Source organism: Eufriesea mexicana, unplaced genomic scaffold (genome assembly GCF_001483705.2).
Source record: "Eufriesea mexicana isolate 0111107269 unplaced genomic scaffold, ASM148370v2 scaffold3519, whole genome shotgun sequence".
Lineage (NCBI taxonomy): Eukaryota > Metazoa > Arthropoda > Insecta > Hymenoptera > Apidae > Eufriesea > Eufriesea mexicana.
In genome coordinates this window covers 225,993-252,299 of record NW_016911532.1, presented here as the reverse complement: position 1 = coordinate 252,299, position 26,307 = coordinate 225,993, and the positions used below count along the sequence as shown (strand labels likewise).

Sequence of the window (26,307 nt, the reverse complement as noted above, 5' to 3'; positions counted from 1 at the left end):
TTTATTGACATTTTCAACTAATATCGCGGTGGGGAATTCCCCCCAAAAAAAAAAAAAAAAAAAAAAAAATTTATTATGAATATCAACGGATGGCATTTCAGTCATTCTTTCCATTTTCTTCTTTATAGGTAGTAATTTTATTGCAATATAATTAACTGCAAAACAAGTATTTCATCCGAACAATTGTATTTCTCAAGTATGGCCTTATAGTCAAGGTACTTTCGTTACGTTCTATTTCTTTGTTTCACAGTACATGTTTTTGTCATTAAACGAGTCGGAAATTTGCTTCACAAACGTTCTTTAACCAGCCAGGAAAAGGTTACGTCGTCCTGAATATTAAGAAGGACGTGACAAAATAAAGTTACTAGATATAGTAACATTTGACTTAACGATTTCGTATGCATAATATGGCGGTTCTGTATAGGAAGTTATTGCATTGTATAAAGAAGATTCCGTTAATGAGGAAACAAATTCTTTTGTGAAAACTATATCATAATTTAAACTTGATTATTTCGAAAACGAATTCTTCTTATTTTTCTTTATTTTCTTTACACATTGTTCAGGAACACCCTATGTTATAGGTTAAGGATATCTATATTTTGCGAGAAATAATTTTCTTTTGTCATAATAGGAACAAATGCAACACAAAATAAGCGATGAAATAATTTTATTTGGATTTTTCAATTAGACCACTTTCATAGTTATTGGCATACATCTAAAATCAGTCATTTCGACTTATTCTAGAGTTCTAAACTATACTTTGGAATTACAGGTATTTTACTAGGATTACTATAGTTTATAATTATAGGTATTTAACTAGATTAAATAATTTTAATTAAATACCTATAATTCTATACTATAGTAATTCTAATTAAATACCTATAATTCTAAATTATAATAATTCTAATTAAATACCTATAATTCTAAACTATACTAATTCTAGTTAGATACTTTTTTCTGAAAAGATTGAGAATTTGAAATTTGAATACAGAATAGGATACCTATCGACTTCAGTGTTAATCTTTTACATCAAAACATTCTTTCTCCACAAAGATATAACTGAATGTTTACATAAAACATTCTTTCTAGGAACTTATATCTTATTATTTCATATCTTAACTATTTATTTGTATCTTACATTCTATATTGATTTTTGTCTATAGCTAAACTTACCTTTTCAACAGATATACTAAATCCCTCCTCTTAAAACTGAGAAAATTAACTTGCCCATCTGAGCAATGGCGACTGAAAATAAATTGCGGTTCAAGGGGTTAGTGTACAGCTCTATTCCTGGCACCCTATCCTGAAGATCATTTGGTCATAAGGGTCTTCGATAGAGGTAGTTACTTTCTCTGGATGAAAACTTTTCCAAATGTATTATCGACCATTTCCGTGAGTTTTCGAGTCGATGTACTCGTATCGTTCTTTATTTTGAGAATAACAGTGCTCTCTTGTAGTCGTGTCAATTTTCTTCCACGGCTTTTACGTCTTTCGGTTAAGAGAGTTCTTACAATTTCCCGTTTCGTCCGAATGGTAGTGGATTCCAGACTTCTTCAAGAAATTTGTTATCTCTTTGTAAGATTCTTCTTCTTCGCGAAGTTGATACTCGAGCTATCCGAATAATCAAAGAGTCTAGTTTCAGAGTTTTATTTTTCCAGTTATTGAAAACGTACTGCTGTTTTTGGAAATAGAGTATTGATTTTTATTTTTATTATATTTTATTTTATTATATATATCGGTGTCATTTATTTTTATCATTATGTTCCGATTTTTCTTCTTTTTTTTAATATATATATATACAGGGTGTCCGGTATAATAGGGAACGGTGGTATAACAGGGAAGAGAGCGATTCTACATGAAAAAAACAAAGCGAAAATAAGAAATAAAATTTTTTTATTTGAAGCTTCGTTATCGGGAAAATCGACTTTGAATACCCACCGAGTGCGTGAGCACTTAGCTATAGTTTAGATTCTTAAACCATTAGCATACTAGCATCGGTGGTATAATAGAGTATTGTGTGATTCTACATGCAAAAAGGAATCCAAAATAAAGAATAAAATTTTTTTATTTGAAGCTTCGTTATCGAGAAAATCGACTTTGAATATCCATATTATATTATATTAATATATATTATTATTAGACATTATTAATACATAACATATATTAATATAGTTTAATATATTACATTATTTAATAAATATATATATATTAAGTCTTTCTTTTTCAATTAGGCTTTTATAAAGCCTATTTTTTATTTTCATATATCTCAGAAAATAAAGAATATAGGAAAATTCAGAATTAATTACTCTATTTCATAATTTTTGTCAGTACTTATATATACAACTTTTGTCATCGATTAATTTCTCCAACACAACTATAAATTTTCCTTAATTTTTTGAGCGTTATAAAAATTTTTATTCTACACTTTTGTTACATACCCTAATATATTTCGTTACGTATTGCTATATAATTGGTGTTCCAAAATTCATGCAAGAAGTAATTTTGATAGAAAACATAGGTTTTTAATTCAAAATTGTACATTTTTTATTGATTCATATAGTATACATCGGTATACTTAGTATCTTAGTAGATAGATAGATATTTATTTTCTTACTGCATACAGTTTAAGAACTTCATCTCAATATTCTACATTGCACTGCACTTAGTATCTTTGTATCTTTTCTTTCTCGTTAGTAACACTCTACCACACAAAATTCAAATCGTGCATGAATTTTGAGGTACCCTATATAAGTATCAACTGCTTATACGTTTCTATATGACATTCACATTTCGTATAAAAATTCGTCAAAATAAGTGGTACAAATCTACACGACAGGCACTCTCTGCACATACGTGTTTAAATAATACGTGAACCATTTATCTCTGACAATATCATCTTTTCATTCTTATTCTTTAATATAACCAACGTGCATCGTGTCAAATGTGAATATCGAAAGGATCAGAAAATCGTCACTCTGATTTACGTTATCCTTCTACACGCGAAAATATTTCATATATTTTTCGAAGAATAAATGCGAAATACCGTATTTTGACACTGATACATCGTAGCTATTTTCACGTTGCATCGTTCCTTATATTTCTCGAGAAATGGGTTGGCTGTGGCTGGATACATTTACATAACATCCCCAAGTATAGAATTCAATAAATTCCAGTTTCGTATAACTCGCTACCAAGCAAAATTAGTCGAATAATACGTTGGTATTTTAGCAATTAAAATACTGTAAATTCTCTTAATTAATAATTCGAGTAAGTAAGCTATAACGAGTAATTAAATACACTATACACGTGATAATAATTATAGTGGTACGATGAAAATAAGTAGTATAATTGTGTTTGTATCTTAAATAAAAGTCACCTTTAATTTTGTCGAAAGCAGTTAGATTTTTTCAGAAATTGTAAGAATAAAATGTCTGAAATAGGTTCTAATTTGGTTAACCCTTTGCACTCGAGAGACCACTCTCAGTCGCCATTTAACACGTTAAGTGTAATATTGCTGTTATTCATATCATTATTAGTCTCATGAACTGGGTCCACTTGAATATCTTTGGATAGGTTTCATAATGAAAGTAATGGAACGAAGAAAGTTCAGTGCCTCAGAAATGATAACTATAGATGTACCTTGGCAGTTTTATATATGTATGGTGTTAAATTTTTAGCCTTAAATTCTTCATCTTTAGACCTAACGTTTGGGAATTCCTGTTTTAACGATTGGTACAGTATCTCTGAGTATTATGAACAGCTTCACCCGCCGGGAGTGGCCCACTTGACGGCCGAGTCTGGGCCTGAACGGAACGGCAAGCAAAACGTGCTGTGCACTTAATGTGTTAATAAAGATCTATACAGTTTTTCCACCGTTTTCACTGACTACTATTCCTTTGCGTTATAACCCCTTAACACATTTTTTAAAGCTTCTACTTCTTTTTCATTTCTACGTCATTTGACCGTGGCAGGTTCGTGTGAAAACAAAATGAAATCGACTTTCCCGAAGGTCCACGCTAAAATATTTTCTTAACACGTTAAGTGCTACGTCAGTCCCCAGGGACCGGCGTTAGACTTTAGGACTTTCCGGCCCAGACTAGGACCCAAAGATGCTAACTTTTGGTGTTAAATTCTTCGCCATCTTTGGACCCAACGTTTTGGAATTCCTATTATAACAATTGGTACAGTATCTCCGAGTTTTATGAACACTTCGTCCGACGCCAGTAGCCCACTTGACAGCCGAGTCTGGACCTAAACGGAACGGCAAGCAAAACGGGCTGGGCACTTAACGTGTTAATCAGATTCTAAAGATCGATGTTAATTAATATATCAAATTTAAAATTACCTATCGATGCGTGGAATATCGAAATAAAATAATTCTACGTCTTGATTTGCATACGATTTCTTATTTACCAGTTTAAAAATATCGTCGACTTTATGACAGAAAGTCTTCGAATTAATATTTTTCTGTAACGAAAAAATCGAACCTGCCTCGCGCCGGCCCTGCTAATGGATATTACAGATTAGAGAAAAAATTAAAATTTATTGGCCAGTGCAATCTTTCGCTGAGATGAAAAATCTCATTATCTCGATTATTTATGGCACACTGATTGTCTTGTTATTATCGTCGAGCTATTATGGGTTGCAATAATCCATTGAGTATCGGAAGAATTAATTTCCTCGGGGGTCCAATGAATTATGGAAAAATTTCAAAAGGAGAAATAAATGGAAAGTGTAATGGGAGGAAAAAGGAATAATTCTACGTGATCTTATGAATACAGGAAGAAAAATTTAACACAAGAACTACCAACCTAGTCAAAATGACTGCTCCCAGAATTTTCCTTTTTGCAATCACCGAACACATACACCTGCTTTAAGAATAAAATTGATATCAATTCATATTAACCCATTTGCATCCAAGCGCCGAATATTCCGCGAGCCACGACTGTTGTCTATCACCGAGAGCGGAATATTCCGCGAGCTACGACTGTCGCCTATCACCGAGAGCGGAATATTCCGCGAGTCACGACTGTCGCCTATCACCGAGCGCGGAATAATCCGCGAGCTGACTTTTGCCATTACCAGTTGCCGAATATTCTTCATATGCCACAGATCACGTTTGATCCCTTTTGTTAGCATCTCATCTACATCGGTTCATTATATTCTTGACAAGTTTTACTTTTGTTGTGAAAATCCTTTTAACTGCCATTATGAGTAGGTGCTGATACGCGCGCAGTAATACGGGCTAGTCGTCAGTTGAACGTCGCTGATGCCTGAACATGGCACCTTAAGTGAAACCATGATGCAAATGAGTTGAGGAAGTACTGTAATCAATATATTTACTCATATTCATCGTATCGCTGAAATTACTATAATCTGTGCACGTTATAGTTAGGTACCAATTAAAGATCGGTAGTTCTAGTGTTAATTAAAGAAATGTGACCACAGGCCAATTCATTCGATAGAATAGAAGATTCATTCGTATGTGATATTAATTATATTTGCGAAGTTTAATGAAAAGAATATAAATATTAAATTCAAGTGCTTGAAATGATCGTCTAAGTATTAAAAAAATATAGGAATGTTTTAACAAAATTTTATGTCGTTCTGTTTCTCTCTTGTACTATTCTGTTGTTTCCAACAATGGCGGTCCGCACGAGGACATGTATAACAATGCCAGTAGCAAGAGGGTTAAATGTACTTACTTAAGAACGTGAAAGAAAAGATTGAAGAGAAAGGATATTCATATTACAACGAAGAGAAATTCCAGTATGAAAAATTGCAACACGCTTAATCGGCGTATATAGTGACTGTCAGAAGTTTCCATCGGAACTGTATTTCTGTTTCAACATGAATTATGCGCATTAATACAATCCACCTTACATGTATTTTTACTTTAATTCAAATTATATACGTCTACTAATAATTGATAATTATATCTATTATCAATTAACAATTAATATATGTACATTAATTATATATATTATATTTAAAATATATTTATATAATTAATAAATTATGACATAATAATTAAATATGTAATATATATAATTTATTGTAACTTCTTCTAATAAGTTGTATTTTTATTTCAACTTAAATTATATATATTATTATATATCATATATATTTATGCAAGTTTTATTCTAAGTTGTAGACGTTTATAAAATTCTTATTGCGTTGAATAATACTTATTTTATAAATCGTAAAACGTGCTATGATTTTCTTATATCTGTTCATTTTTTAAAAAACCTTCTTATGGTAAGAGTATAATAAAAGCATTATAGGTGGAAACTTTTTACTGCTGCTATATGTGTAGTGAAAGAACAGGTTGCGGGGTGATGAAAGAATGGTGGGTAAGTTATGGTTTTCCGATGGCTGGCGTTATCTCTTCATTTAAATGTCACAGAGAACGTATGGGAATAGCTTCCTAGGCTGGATAGTGGCCAAGAGCAGCATAAAAATCGCTTCAATTTTATTAGTCGTACTAAATGTGGATAAATAGCAATTAATCGTGCATATAGGATGATTCAAAGAAAATTCTACAATATAACTGTTAACGTTTCTGTTGTTATTATTATTATTATATATAATATATATGGCAGCAGTATTATTATATGTAATATATATGATATTAGTATTATTATATATAATATATATGGTAACAGTATTATACATGATATAATATATATAGTAGTAGTATTATACAATATATATAGTAGTAATAATTAGTAAATTTTTATAAATGTGAAAAATTTATTTATTATTATTAATTTTGCACGTCTCATTTAACATTTTTTATTTATTTTTCTACCGGGATAAATTTCGGGAAACACAGTGCAACGTATTTGCAATGTAATTCGAATGATACGAAAATCTTTATTTGAAGAATGGAACATGTTCATTTGTACGGTAATTACATAAATAAATATTTATTTTATAACGTATAAAATGCGAAACACGACTTGTAAAAATAAATTTTGCATTAAATTGTATTAAATGATCGAAAATATCTTTCAAGTAGATGATATAGATAATCAATATCTAGGATAAATGCTAAGCTTGTATTTTTATTAAAATATCGATATAATCGGCTTTAGTATCGACGAATTTATTATTATCGTTTTTGTATTCTAAGGAAACATTAGTCGAAGAACATTTAAATGGAATTTAAGTCTCTGAAAGGCAATTATGTTAACTGATAAAATTATCAATAAAAAATTCGACGCTATCGGAATATCATATCACTGATATTGTGGTTACCAGAATAGTACTCGTGTAGCTGGTAAAATATCGATTGGAATTAAAATCAATATAACGTTATCTTGTATTTACTGTGCAGAAATCTGGCTTTTCATAATCGCAATTTTAATTTTACATTTATTATTATTTATAAAGTGTAAAGTCTATTAACGAAATGTTAATAGCAATAGAGACAATTCATTAGGTATCTTGTTATTGTTTAAAAATATTTTTGTTTTTCGTATTATATATTATAGTTGGTACATTATACTAAGTATTACTAACTACTAGTTAGTATAATACATAAACTTATAAAAATCATTAAAGGTCATTAGCAATTTTATTTTTTACAATAATTTACAAGGCATTTAAAATTTAAATCATCTATCATTTTGGAGATACGTGATCACTATTATTTCTTATTTCTTCAAATAAAGATACGATATTCTTTCACTAACTATGTATCTTTAAACAGAATTTATTTAAATTCAAAATTTAATTCAGAATTTTGAATTTAATTCAGAATTTAGTTCAACCAAATTTAATAAATCGTAGTAAATAAATAATTATTTATTCAATTCTCTTGCACAGAGTACTGTTTGTGAAAAATATTAATACAAAATATTTTACATATAACTGTGTCATTTCGAAGTATTTATAACAAAATCGTGACACTTAAGTGTTTTTAATCTTATTTGTATTTGTACACGTGAGATATTCAAATAAACTCGTTATTTTAAAAAAATACATAAATTGAATCTGGATCATTAAACGTAGGCAAACTGATAAAGGCACGTTTGAAACAAATACAAATAGTATGAACAAATATAAATACAATAGATAATGGATATGGGCTTTAAGAAGCTCTAATTCGCTATCTTATGTATTGCAGTATCTTGCCTTTTTAATTTAACACAATTTATTTATACTAGTATAGATTTTTAATATCTTTCATTACACAGTGAAAATTATAAACAAATACAGTGTAATAAATTTTTGTATAAATTAATAAGGAAATCTAAATTTTGCCCTATTTTAAAAATATTTCAGAAATATTAGGTAATAGGGGTTGTGTTAATAGAGCTTTGAAAGTTTTAGTTCACTAAGTTATGTATTCCAGTGTCTTGTTTCATTGATATAACACAATTTATTTATACTAGCATAGATTTTTAATATCCTCCATTACATAGTGAAAATTATAAACAAATACAGTGCAATAAATTTTAGTTTAAATTAATAAAGTAATATTTCAAAAATATTAGCTAATAGGGGTTTGAATAAGGAAATTTTCTAAAAGCAAAGCATTTAACTTCTCTTATAGTGGTTCAAAATAGTTAAAGGTAATATATGATAAAAATATATCTTAATATTTTTTTAATTATTCATCGATCCAGAACCTTCGTGTTGCTAAAGGATGCAAATTTTTTAAATAAGTTATAAATATTTTCTACTACGTATATTACATATATATATATTACATGAAAGTACTTTTAACATACATTTAATATTAGCTATTTTTTTTTACTTTTAAATTATCCCTCATATTTCAATATTTTTTCCAATAAAAGCTTTCCATTCACAGGTCAAAGTAATTAATTCCACTTTTTGAATTTTTGAAAATTTTCTACGCGTAAAATAAATTTCTGGATTTTGTTTTAAGGAATTTATCGATTTGAACGACTCAAATGTCAAATACCTTTGTGTATGCTATTATTCGTGAGATATAAATGCACATGACCCCAGTTTCATATGATTTAATAAAGGAAACCTGTTATTTGGATAATAAATCGCTTGTATAGTGAAACATTTAATTAGAGCAACTTTTGAAATTCAAACCTTGAATAGTAGAAGTTTTGATAATGGAGGATATAATAGAAGTTACATTATAACGTGAGCTTAGTTTGGAATATTGTATAAAATTAAATTACTATGAAAACAGCATTTATTATCCAGTATACTTTGGTTGAATTACTTTTTACCGCGATAATTTAATTTATGTTTCTATTTCTATTTTCATTTGTAAATAAATTATCAGATTTGAAATTCTCTTTGATTTAACATCAGTCGGTTATGCAGGAATCAGACGTTACCTTTGTTACCTTTTTGTCTCACTTAGAGTACATATAAGAGGTTTCTGTCTCATAGAATTTAATTTAAAGAGGAAAGGAAAGAGACTCGAGGGAAAACTTAGTAAACCCATCGATGCATTGGTTTCCAAGGCCATCTTTAACGATTATGGGTTCCAGAGTAATTAGGGATAGCATGTCATCCTTTTTCCAATGTAATTAACAACTTTTCAGCTGCTAATATAATAACAACAATAACGAGTTTATGATTTTTCGATTCAGAAGATATTCCCATCTAACACTTCATACTTTTACACTCAGTCGTGTAAAGATATAAAAATTTTAAAATTTAACATCATCTTTGTTCAGTGTAACAAAGAGAGAGACTGTAATTAACGACACAGTGGTTTAATTACCCGTCTGATTAGGTTTGCCAGTTATGAATGAGGTAATGAACAGGATCGTATAACTTGACCAAGTAATTGACCTGGTCAACCTCAATCTGACCACGTGGAGTCTCTGAAAAGCCAATAGAGCTAGCAAATGTGTCCTTGCACGATGTAAAACTCTGGATGCAAGTGCCAAGTTCGGATGTCAGAAACAGATATACTTCCTGCCATGTACTGCAGGTTTGTACAAACGGGAGGAAGAACCGGTTGTTAGTTGATTTCACATGTCAAGACCAGAGAGATAGAGATACGGGATATAGCACGTCCAAATAGTCGTGTTAGAATGAGACCTTACTCTGGACGAGACCATGTCAGAAAGAGAGAGACCATGTCAGGATGAGGCTGTGCTAGGAAGAGACTGTGCTAGGATCAGACTATGTCACTATGGGATCTCTTCAAGATGAGACCACGTCAGGATGAGACTACACGTCAGACAGTAGGGGAAGGCCTTATAATTCAAGGGATTCTGTTTAGGACTTTTAACCCTTCGCAGACGAGCGCCACATATATGCGTTTTGTGGAAGCCATCAGTTTGGCCGAGGAACGCATATATGCATTCGACGAAAACAACCGATAGCTTTGAAACACAAATATGTGTAGTAATGATAGGATTTATAAAATTGAACTTTTAACTTTGGTTATATTTTATTTCCTTGTGGTACAAATGCGTGGAGGCTTGAGTCTTCTGAAATGCGTGATGTAGACGGTGGGTTGACAAAAAGTGTGTCCCGTCGACCCCATTGCATCACTTAGTCCTGCTTCGAAAATTGATAAGCTTGATGGTCCTCGAAGCAAACATAGATCCCGATGCAGGGTGACGCCATCCAAATAAAGATTCCTTTCACATTATCGAACATAACCTATTTTTAATTGCGAAGTACAATTATCTTGCTCATTTTTTATTCGTTAGATATTTTATAGGTTATTTCCAGATTAATATTGTTCTTTCTTTTTTTTAATAGAAATCTATACCTTTATTTATTTTATTTATTTACACTGATTATAAAATCAGTCAAGACGGATATTGATAGGGAGGGTACGCAGAAGTGCTTACGAGATATCTATAACGCGACGTTTCTCCATCAATACCAGCACTCGATGCAATATTTTAAATCAACAGAGCTCAATCTTTTTTTCTTTTGTATTACCAATCAATATGTAATCAAGTCACGTATCACTTTACAGATAGTATCTATTTTTCCTGTAGTATGCTCCACTTTACAGGATTTAAAAATTTTATACACGGTGGGGTCCGTTTACCGATATTGTTTCGAGTATTTACGGATGTGCCGCTTTAAATTCTTTTTTTCTGATTTCAATTAACCAAGTGACTTCGATTTAACTAATTCGCGTCAATTGACAGATTTGTTCTCTCATGAAACAGAAAAGGGCAGAAAATACCGTTATGGTTTCCTGATATTCTAAGATCTTCCATTATACAATTTTTGTTAACGTATATTTTTAAAAAATTTCCTTTTACTGCATCGAGTGTGCATGAGTAGCCATTAAATGTCTAATTCTGTTTTAACGAAATTAAACAATGGGCTGGGGTCGAGACTTCGAGACACGAGGGCCAGCTGGAGATTCCATGCTTCCCTCCTTCTCCTCACATATTTTGCCTAAGTCGAAGTGGGAATATGTAATCCTTACAGGATTAGTAAGTATTCTTATGTAAGATACGTCTGTCGCATACTGTAATGCAAAAGAACGGAAAAGCAAAAAGGACCGGTCGGCAAAATCGAGAAGAAGCACAGAGACCCCACCTGGTGACGTTGTCGGCATTACGGAGAAAGTGTATCAGTTTCCCCCACTCCTAACGGTGTTCCGCCGTCGCTTGCCCCACTCTTCCCGCCGTTACCGGTAGAAGGTACCCGCGGCCTTAGGAGTGGGGAGAGCCTACTCGTTTCCCCCACTCCTAACTCTGTACCTCGGTCGCTTGGCCCACTCTTCCCGCAGTCAGTGCGGGACGGCAGCCTCAGTCGTAGGAGTGGGAGAGAGTGTCGGTTCCCCACTCCTATCAGTGTCCCTACGTCGTTTGCCCCACTCTTCTCACCGATACCGGCTGCCCATAGTCTCTGGAAGCGTCTAGAACTACCGGAAGGGTCGAATAATTCCAGGTATGTTATTTTCGTTATTGCTCAAAGCATGGAGTATTTTTAACAAAATTAACGTTCACTTCTATTCGAATAAGAACATAATTATATATAGTTACTTACTTTTGTCGAACCACTACGGTTATTATCGCATGTGCGTAGATTGGTAATCGTATATACATATATATTCGAATATAAATATGAACGATGAGTTCCCTGCGCGTTTATGTTACTGCGTTTAAGATATAATATAGTACTCTCCATTGATCTATTCCTCTTATCGACGTCTTAACGATATTATCGGTCGTCAGTAAACTAGTTGGTCCCAAGGCAGGTTAGTTCATTAGATAGTCGTTTGCAGTAGGTCCCAAATCAGTTAGTCCACCAGTCGACTTCTGGTTGTCGCGTCGGTACGCGCTAGTACGCGTTCATGAGAAGACTGTCGATCTTCTTGCTCGTGTACCATGAACTGAAGACGATATATAGAATAGTGCGGCAAAACGCATTTGAAATTAACCTTTGCCTTCGAGCAGTGACTCTCAGTCACCATTTGTTTTAACTCTTTAAACTCGAGAGGTGAGCTTCATTCATCATTTCATAAAATTTGGAAGATGGATATTAACACTTCGACTGCCACGCATTTTTTATATAGTACGCTCACAGGGGGTCACGATAAAATTTCCATTATTCTTGGGATACAATGACGAATTATCAAACAATATGGCGAAAAAAGATGGTGCAAATTATTAACGTCTTCTATTCGAAGTTCTCTATTTATTTACGTTGTTCGAATATTCAAAAATTGGTTAGAATAAAACAAATAGAAATTTAAAAAGTTAGTATCGCCGGATATTGGTGACCATTATGATCCCACTGAGGAGACAGTCATTGATCACTGATGACCACATGGCAGTCAGCGTGTTAATTGGTCTATCAAATTTAAGATAACGTAATAGCGTGCGAGGTATTGAAATCAAGTAATTCTACGCGATGGCTATTATACGATTCTTTATTTATAGCTCAAAAATATATTACCAGTGTCGTAGAATTTTCAAATTTCTCTTCTCTAGCTAAAATTCGTCAAGTCCAAAGGGTTAATACGCGAAGCATAAGTAACGAATATGGGGTAATAACTAGGTTAGAACTAATTACGCGCGAAATAATCCTATTTATTCGTTTCTCACAGGAAGGTCTGATTTTCTTTCTCTTATTTTAACATAAAAGTATCATGTGAGTTTCGAATTGTTAGATCTTCATATTGAAAAATTCGTCGAGTGCAAAGGGTTAAGTATCGTTACGACGTGTCAGACTTCTGAACTGCATCTTCAGCAGATATGCCCTTGATATTGGATCCTGATCACTCAGATTAAGATTTACGGATCTTAACACTTTACCGACCGCTAGCGCTGCAACGGCATACGTACTTCCGACCAGCCGCTCAGTCGCAGATTCTCCCTGGCGCCGGCTCTGTTTCGGCTTAGACTGTCGCACGGAAGTGTCTGTGCGTTTTGTATGCTCAGATAAATTTGTAAAAAAAAACTGATACTAAAGACATAAAACAGTCCTCCACTTGACCTGGGACATTGCGGTCCTAGGGCCGCAACAATGTGGGAGCTTACAAAGCAACGCAACTAACACAACTGAGCAACGTACGAAAAAGCCTGAAAATAGGCTGTCGGTCGGTAAGTATCGGCGATCAAAAGCCTATTAATAGGCCTCCGGTCGGTAAAGTGTTAACACTTGGGCGCCTGCGCAAGCGGCGGTGCTGGGTCCATTCGGACCCCAACGTAAACTCCTATGAGATTGTGCATAATCGATTACTGGGAGTCGCACTGAATACTGTCGGGAAATACATCTTCTAACCCGTATTCGCTTCGTTATCGTTCTATCACGAACAAACGGCGTGTCAAGTATCGATGAAGCTAGTATATTGCATCTAGAGTGGGGTCCGAACGGACCCAGGTATAGCAATCCGAGTGTTAAGATCTGACGTGCTTTATCTTCTTTTTAAATTTGAGCAGTAAGAAAAGGATGTGGTTTAATTTTCCGATGACGTATTCTCTGAACTTGGTCTAGGTAGTGGTTCTACTCTTAGATGCAACCATGATCGTGATAAATTGCTCGTACGAATTTATGAATGGTAGATAGTGATCTAGGTTAAGATCTATTGTATGTATATTAATTTTCTCAGTGTCTATTCCTCTGACAATGACGAAATCGGTAATGTCAGGACGTTCGAGGTTTTGTTTAGAATTTATTTATTTCTGTATTTGTCATAATTTCACTTGTTTTCCCTGTTTCTCACGTTTCATAATTATGCGAATCGTGAATGTTTTGTTAAAAAGTTCGTAATCCTTATGTGGGTTTCAGTGGAAAAGAATCTTATCGCGAAACGTGTTCAGCACTCTTCGTCACTGATAGTCAATCTTAGTCACTTAGTCCCTTAGGCCAATCGGATTTTCATTCGGTGCACTACGTGACGATAGATTGTTTTCATGCAAACTTGACTCTATATTGTATAGCCTTGCACATGTACGTGATTTGTCAAGGATTATTAGAAATTGCAAATTTTTTCAAAATTTCCTGATTTTTATTCTCATAAAATTCATATTAATTATAATTCATATTGTAACGAATTATACCGCGGATTGAACCTGTTAAATGGATAAAAGCGTTTGAAATTAAACAGATTCATGTACTTCGTAAACTTATTATCGTTGCGTTTAACGTTGATTTAGAAGTATAGAGATTTGTGGATAGTTTCAGGGGCAATCTTTTAATTTATTCCTTACATTTCGTTATTTTAAACCAAGTTGCTAAACTATACACTTACGCAAATTATTTGCCACGTGAAACGCAATCTATACATGTATATCATTATACAAGTAGCTGACAAAATTTCGTTGCTAATAGAAATATTCGCGTTTTCAACACAAGCAGTATCAAATACAACAAACTACCTGGTTTCAGAAGTTCAGTTCTTGCAGTTATCGAAAATTCGTGAACAAACGAACGTTCATCTTTCTCGAAATAAAAATATAGATACACGTATCTATTTTCCTTCTACCATTTGCGTATACTACATTTAGGGTACCTACGACGAGTCACCTATCCTAGAATGAAGATAGTTCTGAATCGCCTGTACGAGAAACCCTTACCAATTTTGTTAATCTCTCGTTTCAGATAATTGTCAATTCGCTCCGCACCACTATCAAGGTACCATTAACACCAAACAGCCGCCAGAATAACTCACTAGCGATTACTAGGCATGATTCCACGATCAGCGTAAAAAAAACCATAGAAAGTTTCACTGTCGTCCAATCGCACATCCGTGAACCTTGGAAAAACTAGCGAAAGATTTGTCAACTTGTCCGTCACATCGATTCCTAACATTCATTTGCGCGCCATAGCCGCGACTAGTCTATGCTAATCCAGTCCTGTTGGCGCGAAGGGGTCTCTCACGTGGCCAGGTCTCCCACCAGAGTTGCAAGAGACGGAGATAACTTGGAAAGAGACTAACCATTCCCCACCACTGCCACTAACACTGTGCATCTGTTGCAAAACAAATGACAATTGACTTGGTATCAAGGTGACGGAGGTGCGGAGTGGGTGAAGCTCCGCGAGTTTAGCCAGTGGAGATGAGAGATATGCACGTGTACACTGGTATCTAGTTGCATTGGCTGCCGTTTGGCGGCCACCAGACGGTGTAGTGGGAATGCAAACGATCGTGGCTCGATCTAGGGGTTCTCCGAATATATATATCTTTTGAAGCAACGCAAAGATTCTATTCAGAGAGCGGTACTTGCTCGACACAGTTTAGGGAGACCTTGGACGAGATTTTGATGAGATTTTGGCACGTAGTCGCGGAAAGTGTCTATGTCCAGTTAGTCGATCGTTTTCTTCCGTTCAATAAAACGCCTGTCAGATTTGAGTACGTGTTAGATCCCCGGTTAGTCGCTCTGTCTCTGTTTCTGAAACGCGTCGAATCGTCGGTCACCAAGATGCCCACTTGCTCCTGCGGAACTAGATCTGGGGACGAGGAACACGTGTGTCAAGCGAACCTTCCGGTTGAGAATGTCGAATGTGGCAGCGAATGTGACGAGAAGACTTATGACCCTGCTGTTAGGTATGTCTCATTCTGCCACTTCTCTTTTCTCTTTTTGTTTGCTAGGCAACGTGTCTCGGAGTAAACATAGTAAACGCAGAGTTTTGTCTTTAGAGTAGACGCGATCGGAGGAATTAGAGTCGAATTCACGATTTTTATATTTTTGCAGCTAGACCATATCTTTCTTTTAATTTTGTTTTAGCAATATAAGAATATAGTGACAATTGTTGATTATGTTAACTAGTTGGTTGTATCATAGTACGCCAGATTTAGGATATTTATATGTCGTTTCTTAGCCATTGTTTTAATTTTGCAGATAATAGTGAGACTTTTTTATTAGCTAGTTGCAAAGAGTTTTGTTTACATATATTGGTAATATACATTGTTGTATAGATTCGTTCAAAAGTATTCAATGAAATATATAAAACGAAAGGTGACATGACGATAGTCGTTCCAAACATTACTTCCAAGTAAGTTCTCATGTAACACTCTAACAAGGGAATATATTCAACCCCAAGTTACCGAATTTGATGAAATTTATAATTTTCAAAAAATTATTTCATACGTATTTTTCGGTATCGTTTATTTTCCATATTAAAGGGGTGAAAACAGTCCCCAAAGTTAGGGTTGAAAAATATTTTTTGGCATATCTCGGGAAACAAAAGGGCTAGAGGCAAACTTCATCCCCGATATATAAATGAAAAATATAATTTTTCTTAAATCGGAAATGCAGCTATTTAAAAATTTTGATGAAAAATTAATTTGTACAAATAATATATTAAAATTTCGAATTTTTCATCCTTTTTTTTTTAAATTTTAATTCACATTCGTGTAAATGGATATACGTAATCTGTAGGTCAAAATAGGGGATTTTTAATTTCAATCTGCGAGTAATTGTTATATACGTTATTTTCAAGCGTTCGTGCGATGCGAAGCATAATACTCTTGCGTGTTTATTTATTTATTTAATAACAATTTACGGGTAGTAGAATTCATTAGCGTATCAACAAAAAATAAAGATACATCAGTTTGTTAGAGAGAGAAATTATATAGGTTACGTATGGTACAAATGCCGATATAGCCAATATAAACAGTTTGGTTAGAGATTTAACCCTTTGCACCGAGAGGCGACTGTCAGTCGCCATTTAATCAGATTCTAAAGATCGTTGTTAATTAATATCTCGAATTTAAAATTACCCATCGACGCGTGGAATATCGAGGTAAAATAAATCTACGTCTTACAATTAATTTGCACTTTTTATTTATCTTTTTGAAAATATCGCCGATTTTATGGCAGAAAGTCTTCGAATTACTATGTTTCTCTAACGAAAAGTGCAAAGGGTTAAGATCTGGTTTTTAAACGAAAAGATACTATTACCAAAATATTGAAAGTTTGATGAAAAATTGTTTCCAAGAACGCATATTCTATTAATAGGGTCTGCTGATTCAAGTCGTGCAGTATTATGCTGGTCAGGTACAAAGATTTGGAAGTCTCTTAAATTTCTTGAAGGAGCATGAAAATTAATGAAAGATAATTCTGAACTGCGTATAACAGTGTCTATAATTGTATGATACCATTTCGGTAAGAAATCGCGAATCGGCCATTGCCAACAAAAACAAATTATAAACCGATTAATATTTTTTAAAAACAAATGGAAAAGTTATTTTGGGTAACAAAATTAAGTTGCGTGGTCCCTACGTGGAGATGAAGCGTAGGTTAAGAAAAGCATAAAAGCAGGGCCCTTGACGACCAAAACAGAGTCCTTAGAAATTAATTGTGACCTGCAGGAGCGTGACTCGCTCGGTGTTGGAAAGAGAGTTAAATTAGAGTGCGTCTTTGTGTGTTTTCGTTTCAATATCTTGGTGTGTTCTTTTCCTAAGTTAAAATAGTTTTATGAGGTTTGAGTTTGTGTTATTTTAATTTTCTTATTTTGTCAATTTTTGCTGTCACAAAACCAGTTTTCGCCATCTCTACATAATTTTGAAGAGAGATAAAAGGTTGGCAGCAATTCTTCTTGATTCAAGAGATTTAAGATTAACCCTTTGCATTCGTTACAGGAAAATAGTAATTCGAAGACTTTCTATGTCGACGATATTTCTAAAACGGTAAATAAGAAATCGTATGCAAATTGAGACGTAGAAATATTTTACTTCGATATTCCACGCATCTATGGGTAATTGTAAATTTAATATATTAATGAACATCCATCTTTAGAATCTGATTAAATGGCGACTCAGAGGCGTCTCTCGAGTGCAAAGGCTTAACCCTTTGCGGTCGATGTCCTCGAAGCGGGGACGGACATTCGTAAGTCGAAAAATACAGAAAACTACAGAAAATTAGAGAAATTAAAAATGTTGTATTTTTTACGTATTATTACTAGTATTAAACACAAATTAGTTTCGACAAATTGTCTGCGCTTTAATATCCATATATTGCCTTTAAATCCTGTACAGAAAAGTAACCGCGAAACACTAAATTTCAAATCTGTCGACCGCAAAGGGTTAAGCTTGCGTTGAACAGGTTCATAATCATGATCCTAAATACTCGTATAATATAAATACTTGTACGTTATTAATAATAACAGTTTCATGCTTTTATAAGAAAGGTCGGTTTCGAAAGCAACATCCCCATTTGTAGAATAGGCAAACGTGATACGTATATAGTGGGTTAGGTTTGGATTCGATAGCTCGGATCATGGGGAAATAATTTTTCACATGGACTATGATAAGACGCGAGTAACTGACAATGTTTACTTTGATCATGTTGCACCGATATAGTATCTTCTTGCACGATTTTTCTTGCGCGTTCAGCTCTGCTCGTCACTATACTCATACTTGGTTGCCTGCTCGTCATACAGATTAGCTTGTGTGAATCGATGATCGTCGATCATATGCGACGATACCACTATTTATTTCCTTATCGATTATACTTCATCCACTGTACACCGTTTAACGAGAATTATTGATAAGGTATGTAAAGAGCTTCACACGAACGACTCGTGGTGAGAGCAAGGCAGTAACGCGATGCTTGAATCCCTGCAGATTAAGAAGTGGATCGTTTAAGATTTTTAAAAATTTCTCAGCATCGACCTTCAGCAGCTGAGCTGCGGCGTTGATCACGTGAACGATTGGGTTATACTTCTTGCCAGTTCTCGGTGAACGTAGTCGTAGAGTACGGGTTTCGTCAGTCCATCGTTCGATAGTTTCGATGATCACTATGTCAGCCAAGAAATCGAGATCTACGGTGTTTAACTCTTTGCACTCTAAATTCTTTTTTAATTTTGTTGCCAGTCCATCGTTTCGTCGGTCTATCATTCGATAGTTCGTCGATCACTATGTCAGCCAAGAAATCAAAATCTACGGTGTTTGATAGTTCGACGATCACTATGTCAGCCAAGAAATCGAAATCTACGGTGTTTAACTCTTTTCACTTTGAATTCTTTTTCAATTTTGTTGTCAATAGCTCCCTACTGTTTTAAAGATTTTGTTTGAAATTTACTTCACAGGACAGTTCCTCGACTGCTATTTAATTTAATGAATTTTGTTTGTTATTATCGTTACGTGTTTGAGAAAAATTTTGTAGTATTTTCGTTTCACAATTAAAAGCTGCATATATATTAAATTATTATATAAACTATTATACTTTGTATATGCCTCACATACAGTTTGCCACGTTCTTGCTTTAAGTTTGCGTATTCTTTGCAATATCGTTACTGCGGAAATTTCCGCAATCTAGCTGTTACCTTGACTGCCACGATGTTACAGATAATGTAATCTGGAATAACGTCATGTTAGGCACTATGCCAGTATAACCATGCTCGATAGAAATGCATGAAGCGCGTAAACGGGATTAACCATTTGCACTCGAGAGAGCGACTTACGTAATAAGAGAGAAATAATAATGAACTATGTAAGTAAAATAATTCTCTTCGTTCATTTCCGACGTAAACGCATGATTTTCTTTCTTTATTTTCACATAAGAAGCATCACCGAGTCCACAAGAATACTGTTAAAGGGGTTATAACGCAAAGGAATAGTAGTCAGTGGAAACGGTGGGAAAACTGTATAGATCTTTATTGAACTGGCCTGTTTAGGGTCACGCAGATGACAGGACGTCTCCAGAAAATAGTAGGCAAAAGACAAAACGAAGCTTAAGGGATCGCCCCCACATCGCTAGGATGTACAGTTTACTTTACTATTTAATTTTACTACAACAAATACGAGAAAAGCTTGGAATTGCTATATTTTTACAGCGAAAAAATCTTCGGGTGCGAAGGATTCATTAACCCCCGCGAAATTTGAATCAACAGAATTGCACTTTTCAAATTCACAACACTTATGAAATATCATGATTAATGGTAGGGTTTAATAAAGTAATATAATACATAATAGTGTTGTGAATTCGAACAGTGCAATTCTGTCGATTCAAATTTCGCGGGGTACAAGGCCCGCTACGCTGACGCGACAGGGTTGAGGACGCGATCTAATCAAACTTAGGTGATCCATGCTCCGTTTTACAATTGACAGGAAATACAAAGAAAACATGATCGGTGCTATGAGTATAGCTTAGTGGCTGTCAAACATCGATGTTCAGGGACGAATAACGAAGAACCCTTGCCAAGGGCCCTGGCATGCGAGTCCGGCTTCTTTCCTTATGCGCAGAGCTTAGAAAAAGGTGTTCCAGTCCTGTTCTGATCACGCGTCCTTCGCATTGTAGTTTTTCATACCTCCTGCCAGTTCTCATTGAACGAAGTATAGGCTTTCGGAAATAAACAGAAAGGTTAATTCCAGGAATTGGCCAACTATACGTACTATGCGTGGCTGAAAAGACGTCATCTGAGAAACTTGTAGGACCGAATCCCCACCAACCCAACCATTCTAACGTCATGGCAGAAGTAGAATAAAGCGCTTCCCTTATTGGCAGAACTGATCCCTTTCTATCAGCCTAATCATAGAACACCATGTGACAAAGAAAGCGAACGAAGCAACGAGGCAAAGTGAGACAGACGCAACAAATAGATGCAAGAGCGTAGACTTATCCCAAAAGCATATTAACTTCAAATTCTTCTGATGAACACGTGATTATTTGCAATTACTAATTACTAATTAGCATCTTGATTAACTTTTCATTGCATTATGCAGCAAATGTGCTGTACTATACACATATTTTTTTATATTCATGTTGTATTGTGTGATTTTTTTAAACGGTTATCTAGTATGATGCAATTACATAATTAATTTATCATAAAAAATACATCTTAAATTTTAAATCAATTTTCATAAATGATGTTAATTATTATTACTTTTGTACTCCTTTGCTTTATAAAGCTTTGAGCTATTGTTATCTGATTCCTTATTCGACTCGCTGCTTTGTACTTCCAATTCTAGGTCTTCAAATGCGGCTTCTATTATTCCATCTTTCGTTCAATATTTGTGTTCCAGTGTTTCTACGTGTTTACAAAATCCTTTCCAATCATTTGCTGTCGTTTCGTTTATTGCCTGGTGTAGTAGTGTTTCCCATTCATTGTAAGCTAACTCTGAGATAACATTTCTTTCGCAGATATCTTACGCCTATGTTAACGTAATTGGAGATACTCCAATCCGAACTTGGAGGTAGTAGTTTTGGGAATGTCATAGAAGAGTAGGTATTACTAGTGATATCTATTAACAAGTGAAATACCCCTCTTGCCCGCAACCGAACGAGATGACTTCTTTTCAGCCACGCATAGTACATAAGCAATAGCGGGAAAGTGTATATCTTTCGTGTTCCATCGTATTCTTCATTCGTACGTCGAGGTTGGACTCGAATATGGAATTGTAGGAAATAACGAGGATAACTGGCTGACATTTATGACCTCACTTGACGTGTTCGTCCTTGGCCACCTATAATTTCGCTACTTTCTTGAATTTCATCAAATGACTATGCACGCGTGCTTTTAAACGTATAAATCTCAAGAAAATGCAAAAAGAAAATAGAAAAATGAATTTTTTTACCCGGATTATTAGAAGAAGGAATTACGTGATCAATGCCGAGGTTGTAGTTAAGCAACTGCTGAATAGTAATTATGTAATTATGTTTATTAGTAAAATAAGATTATACGAGAAAAGTGGATGTTATGTGTGTACACGTAAAAAGGAAAAACAACTCGAAATAATTGTTCTAACGACTTCCTCTGATCTCTCGCTACGAAGTTCGACAGAACACGGTCTTATCGAGATGATTGATCCTCGTTTTCTCTAATTTTTCCTTTATGACACCCTTCACTCTTTCGATCGTTGAAAATATTGCAGGCCTATCGTAGTTATTAGTTATTAGTTTTGAGTTGAGAGTTCAGAATTCTGAGCTGAGAGTCCTGTGCTCTGAGTTCAGAGTCTTGAGTTCTGAGAGTTCTGAGTCTTAAGTTCTGAGTTCAAAGTCCTGAGTTCTGAGAGTTTTGAGTCTTGAGTTCTGAGTTCGAAGTCCTGAGTTCTAAGAGTTCTGAATCTTAAATTCCGAGTTCAGAGTCAACTGTTTTGAGCCCAGAGTCGTCTGTTTTGAGTCCAGAGTCGTCTGTTTTGAGTTCAGAGTCCTCTGTTTTGAGTTCAGAGTCCTCTGTTCTGAGTTCAGAGTCTTGAGTCCTGAGTGCTCTTGATCAAAGTTCAAATGATAGCATTAAGAAAAATGGCGACTGTGGTTCGCCTCTCGAGTGCGAATGGTTAAATTCCCCGTGAAATAATTCCATAAAATTAGGAAAGTGTTGCCAGAGATTGTGGAAAACGTAAAAGAAGACATAAATTTACAGTATTGCTCGCGTATATGGCTATAAATTATCACCATTTCCTGAAACTATCTACTCGCGATTCACATTACGAGGTTAGGTATTTCCTGGAGGCTATGTAGACCTCGATTCAACCAGTATCCAGTCATCAGGGAAGAAAAAATTCAATTTCTTATGGTCCTTCTTGTCAGTGGATCGTATAATATAGCATCAAATATAAGAAATTGGAAATGTTATTAAAAAGAGGTACGTTACTTATTTAACAGTAATTACCAATTCGTTAATTTCCAATTCATCAAACTGTGCTTCCACCGATGTATGTACATTCTTGATTAAATCGAATCAGGAATTATAAAGTATTATTACCAATAGAAGTAATGGCTACTTCAATACTGCGACTCGCATGCCAATCAACGACGCACTCATCGCTGTGGATGTGCATAATCAAAGTATGATTACATGACGGAAGTTTTTTGTAAATAATTTTTGAGATATTTACAAGGTCAGTGAAATTTGTTCCCAAATCTTCGATTCGATAATATATTCGAAAATTATAAAAATTGGAAGATAACGGGTTCATCGGTAAATAGATGCAATGTGTTTTGACGAAGTGTTTGTTTTATCAGTGACTTACGTTAATGACGAGTGTTGATCGTAATCGGTAAGCGTGTAAGCGACGTGCTCGTGTTATATGCGTTTACATGGATATTATCTAATCTTTACACATTATTATACGACGTACGTTGTCAGGTATTACATGTAGCGGAATATTAATGCCACTACTTATCGCAGTGATGTATTACGATGATATCAAGGTATTTATTAGAAACATTGATCTTACACGATTTAGTGCAAGATTGATTACAAAGTCGATGTCGTTTTTGGAAAAAAGAAAATTGAGGATCGTAGATCGATAATTGAGAATCAGGAATTAAGATTTAAGAATTGAACATCGAGAATCAAGCATCGTGGATCGATAATCAATAATCGATAATCGGAAATCGCGATGGATCGTAGATCGATAATTGAGAATCAGGAATTAAGATTTAAGAATTGAACATCGAGAATCAAGAATCGTGGATCGATAATCAATAATCGATAATCGGAAATCGCGAATCGTGGATCGTGGATCGTGGATTACTAATAGATAATCGAGAATCGGGAATCAAAGTTCAAGAATCGAACATCGGGAATCGAGAATAGAGGATTGAGAATCGTGGGTAGTAGATCGATAATAGATAATCGAGACATGGGAATCAAAGTTCAAGAATCGAACATCGGGAATCAAGAATAGAGGATTGAGAATCATGAGTCGAAAATCGAGAATTGTAGATCGATAATCGATAATCGTTAATCGAGAATCACGGATTGATAATCGATAATAAAAAATCGGAAATCGAGGTTTTCTTAGATTATTAGGTTATTAGAATCGAGAATCTTGGATCGTTAATTGATAATCGAAAGTGGACAGACATTCGTGATAAATGAATTCAGCATAAATGTATAATACTTTATCGAATACTCCGAGAATTGAAAGAAAGCTTATTAAATTACCTTCGACAATAGGATGTCAATAGACCGAGTAGAATGTTAGAAGACACGCATTGTTCTTGCAAGATGGTGTTCTGCAGAACAATACAGTTGATGTTCGCATTGAATAACACGATGTCAGTGTATAGAAGGTTCATGGGAAATGCGTTCTCGTATGAATTAACCATCTCCATTATTGCCTTATATTTGTAATTCAAAGCTGAATACAGTCAGTACTAAAAATATATTTCACACAGGTATAATTTGACTTTATATCCTGTATTTTCAAAAAACAGAGAAGATGTATCGTGTTACGTTAGAATATAGTTGACGCACAGTATAATAATAAAATTAGGTTAAATTTATCTATAGTTTATTTAGAATTTATATGCAGTCTATCTAGAATTAATTTATAATTATAAATTATACTATGAATACATGTAAGTATATTAATTAGTATAAGTGTGTTTATAGTAGTGATGGGACAGTGGCTCACTCTGGTGGGGAAAGTGGCTCACTCTGATGGGGAAAGTGGACCGAGGAACTGAGTATTTTTGTATTTGACTGTACATCGTACTATGGCATAAGAATTTTGAATATTTAAAATACACATTTCATATTTAAATTGATAGTTGAGAAAATATTTCGAAGAAATATATTATAAGTAGTATTTACATAATACATGTATTTACTTCTATTTACTAGTTTCTTTCAATGTCATCAGTACTTATTTCAGAGATCTCAGTTCTCAGTTCAGAGTTGTACCCTATTAATCATTCTTTGTCAGATATTTGTAAATAGTTTTTGATTTTTAAGATTAACTTACCAATTATTTCTTCTTATTAGTTACTTGATCTCACTTCTCAGTTTTCACATCTGAGTTCTTTATTCTGAGTTATTCGTCATTACTTATTCGCAGTCAGTTATTGGTCGTTAGTTACTGGTATTTAGGCATTATTAAGGAGATAAACGCGTTCGAAAAAATAAGTCGAAAGTATAGAAAAATTTATATAAAGTATAGAAAAATTTTTCTCATCAGACTTTGTTTTCCAGAAAATTTTGTTTCGAAGTTCACGTGTTTGATTGTGATTACACGTGTTGTTTGACCATATCAATTTATTCGATTAAGAAAATGTAATAGAATTTTTAATGTATAGTAAATGAAATGAAATTTTATAATATTTTGGGGGTTTTTAACTAATTTAATAAATTAATTACGATTAAACGTAGTTAATTATTACGATCTAATTATAGTTTCGTAATTGAAGTTAAAAATCATACAGTTCGTCTTATTTGATATCGTACCTTCAATTGCTAAATTTAATAAACATGTATATTACATGTTAATTAGAAATGCAGTTGAATGTATAATAGGTCCAATAATATTTGGAATCAGTCTTTTGATTGACCACGTCAGAATCGAATAATTTTTATTCAAATTTCGTAAAACTAGAATAGAAAATAAAATTTAATGAAAGTAATAATAAAGGAACATAATTAATGATATGAAATAAAATAAAGATATAGAAATGGAAGCTGAATTGCACTCTTTCTTCGTACTTCATCCTTCGTTTGTGTTTTTGAATAGAAAATGAAATCCTCCTGTACATAGTGCTCGAGGAATTTCCAGTCCCACTTTTCAAAGTACTCTGAAAAGAAACGGTATACTGTATCTAACAGATCTTGTATATCATTGATTTCTTTAAAAAGTTCCACGAGTTTACAGAAGATTCAGAGAACGTTGCTCGAATTTTTTAAATTGTTTCAGTGTTCCTATGATTTTATATTATTCTTGAAATACGCTTTTTACATTAATTTTGGAATTTTATATTATGATTATATTATTTTATTTATAATATATCATATTAATATAATATAATAATTATTATTATTACATAAATAAATTAATATATATTAAATAAAATAATATATTACATTAATATATATTATATTATATTACGTAGTTATAAATGATAGTAGAAATAATACAAAATATATACAAAATATAAATATAATATAAATAATAACTAAAATGATAATAATAATATAAAAAATATATATTATTAT

The 26,307-nt window shown here is 33.7% G+C and overlaps 1 protein-coding gene across 2 annotated transcripts in view; it reads left to right on the top strand.

The window, feature by feature from the left end:
• Nucleotides 1-26,307, top strand: part of LOC108550966 (uridine phosphorylase 1) — a 64,685-nt gene that overhangs the window by 9,761 nt on the left and 28,617 nt on the right. The window contains exon 1 of one of the 2 annotated variants that reach the window (XM_017904940.1): nucleotides 15,565-15,973. The exons of the other annotated variant lie outside the window; for it this stretch is intronic. Within the exon in view, the coding sequence (XP_017760429.1) occupies nucleotides 15,690-15,973 (284 nt within the window). The 5' untranslated portion in view covers nucleotides 15,565-15,689. Of the gene's footprint in view, nucleotides 1-15,564; nucleotides 15,974-26,307 lie in introns of those variants that run through there. 2 annotated transcript variants of the gene reach the window in all.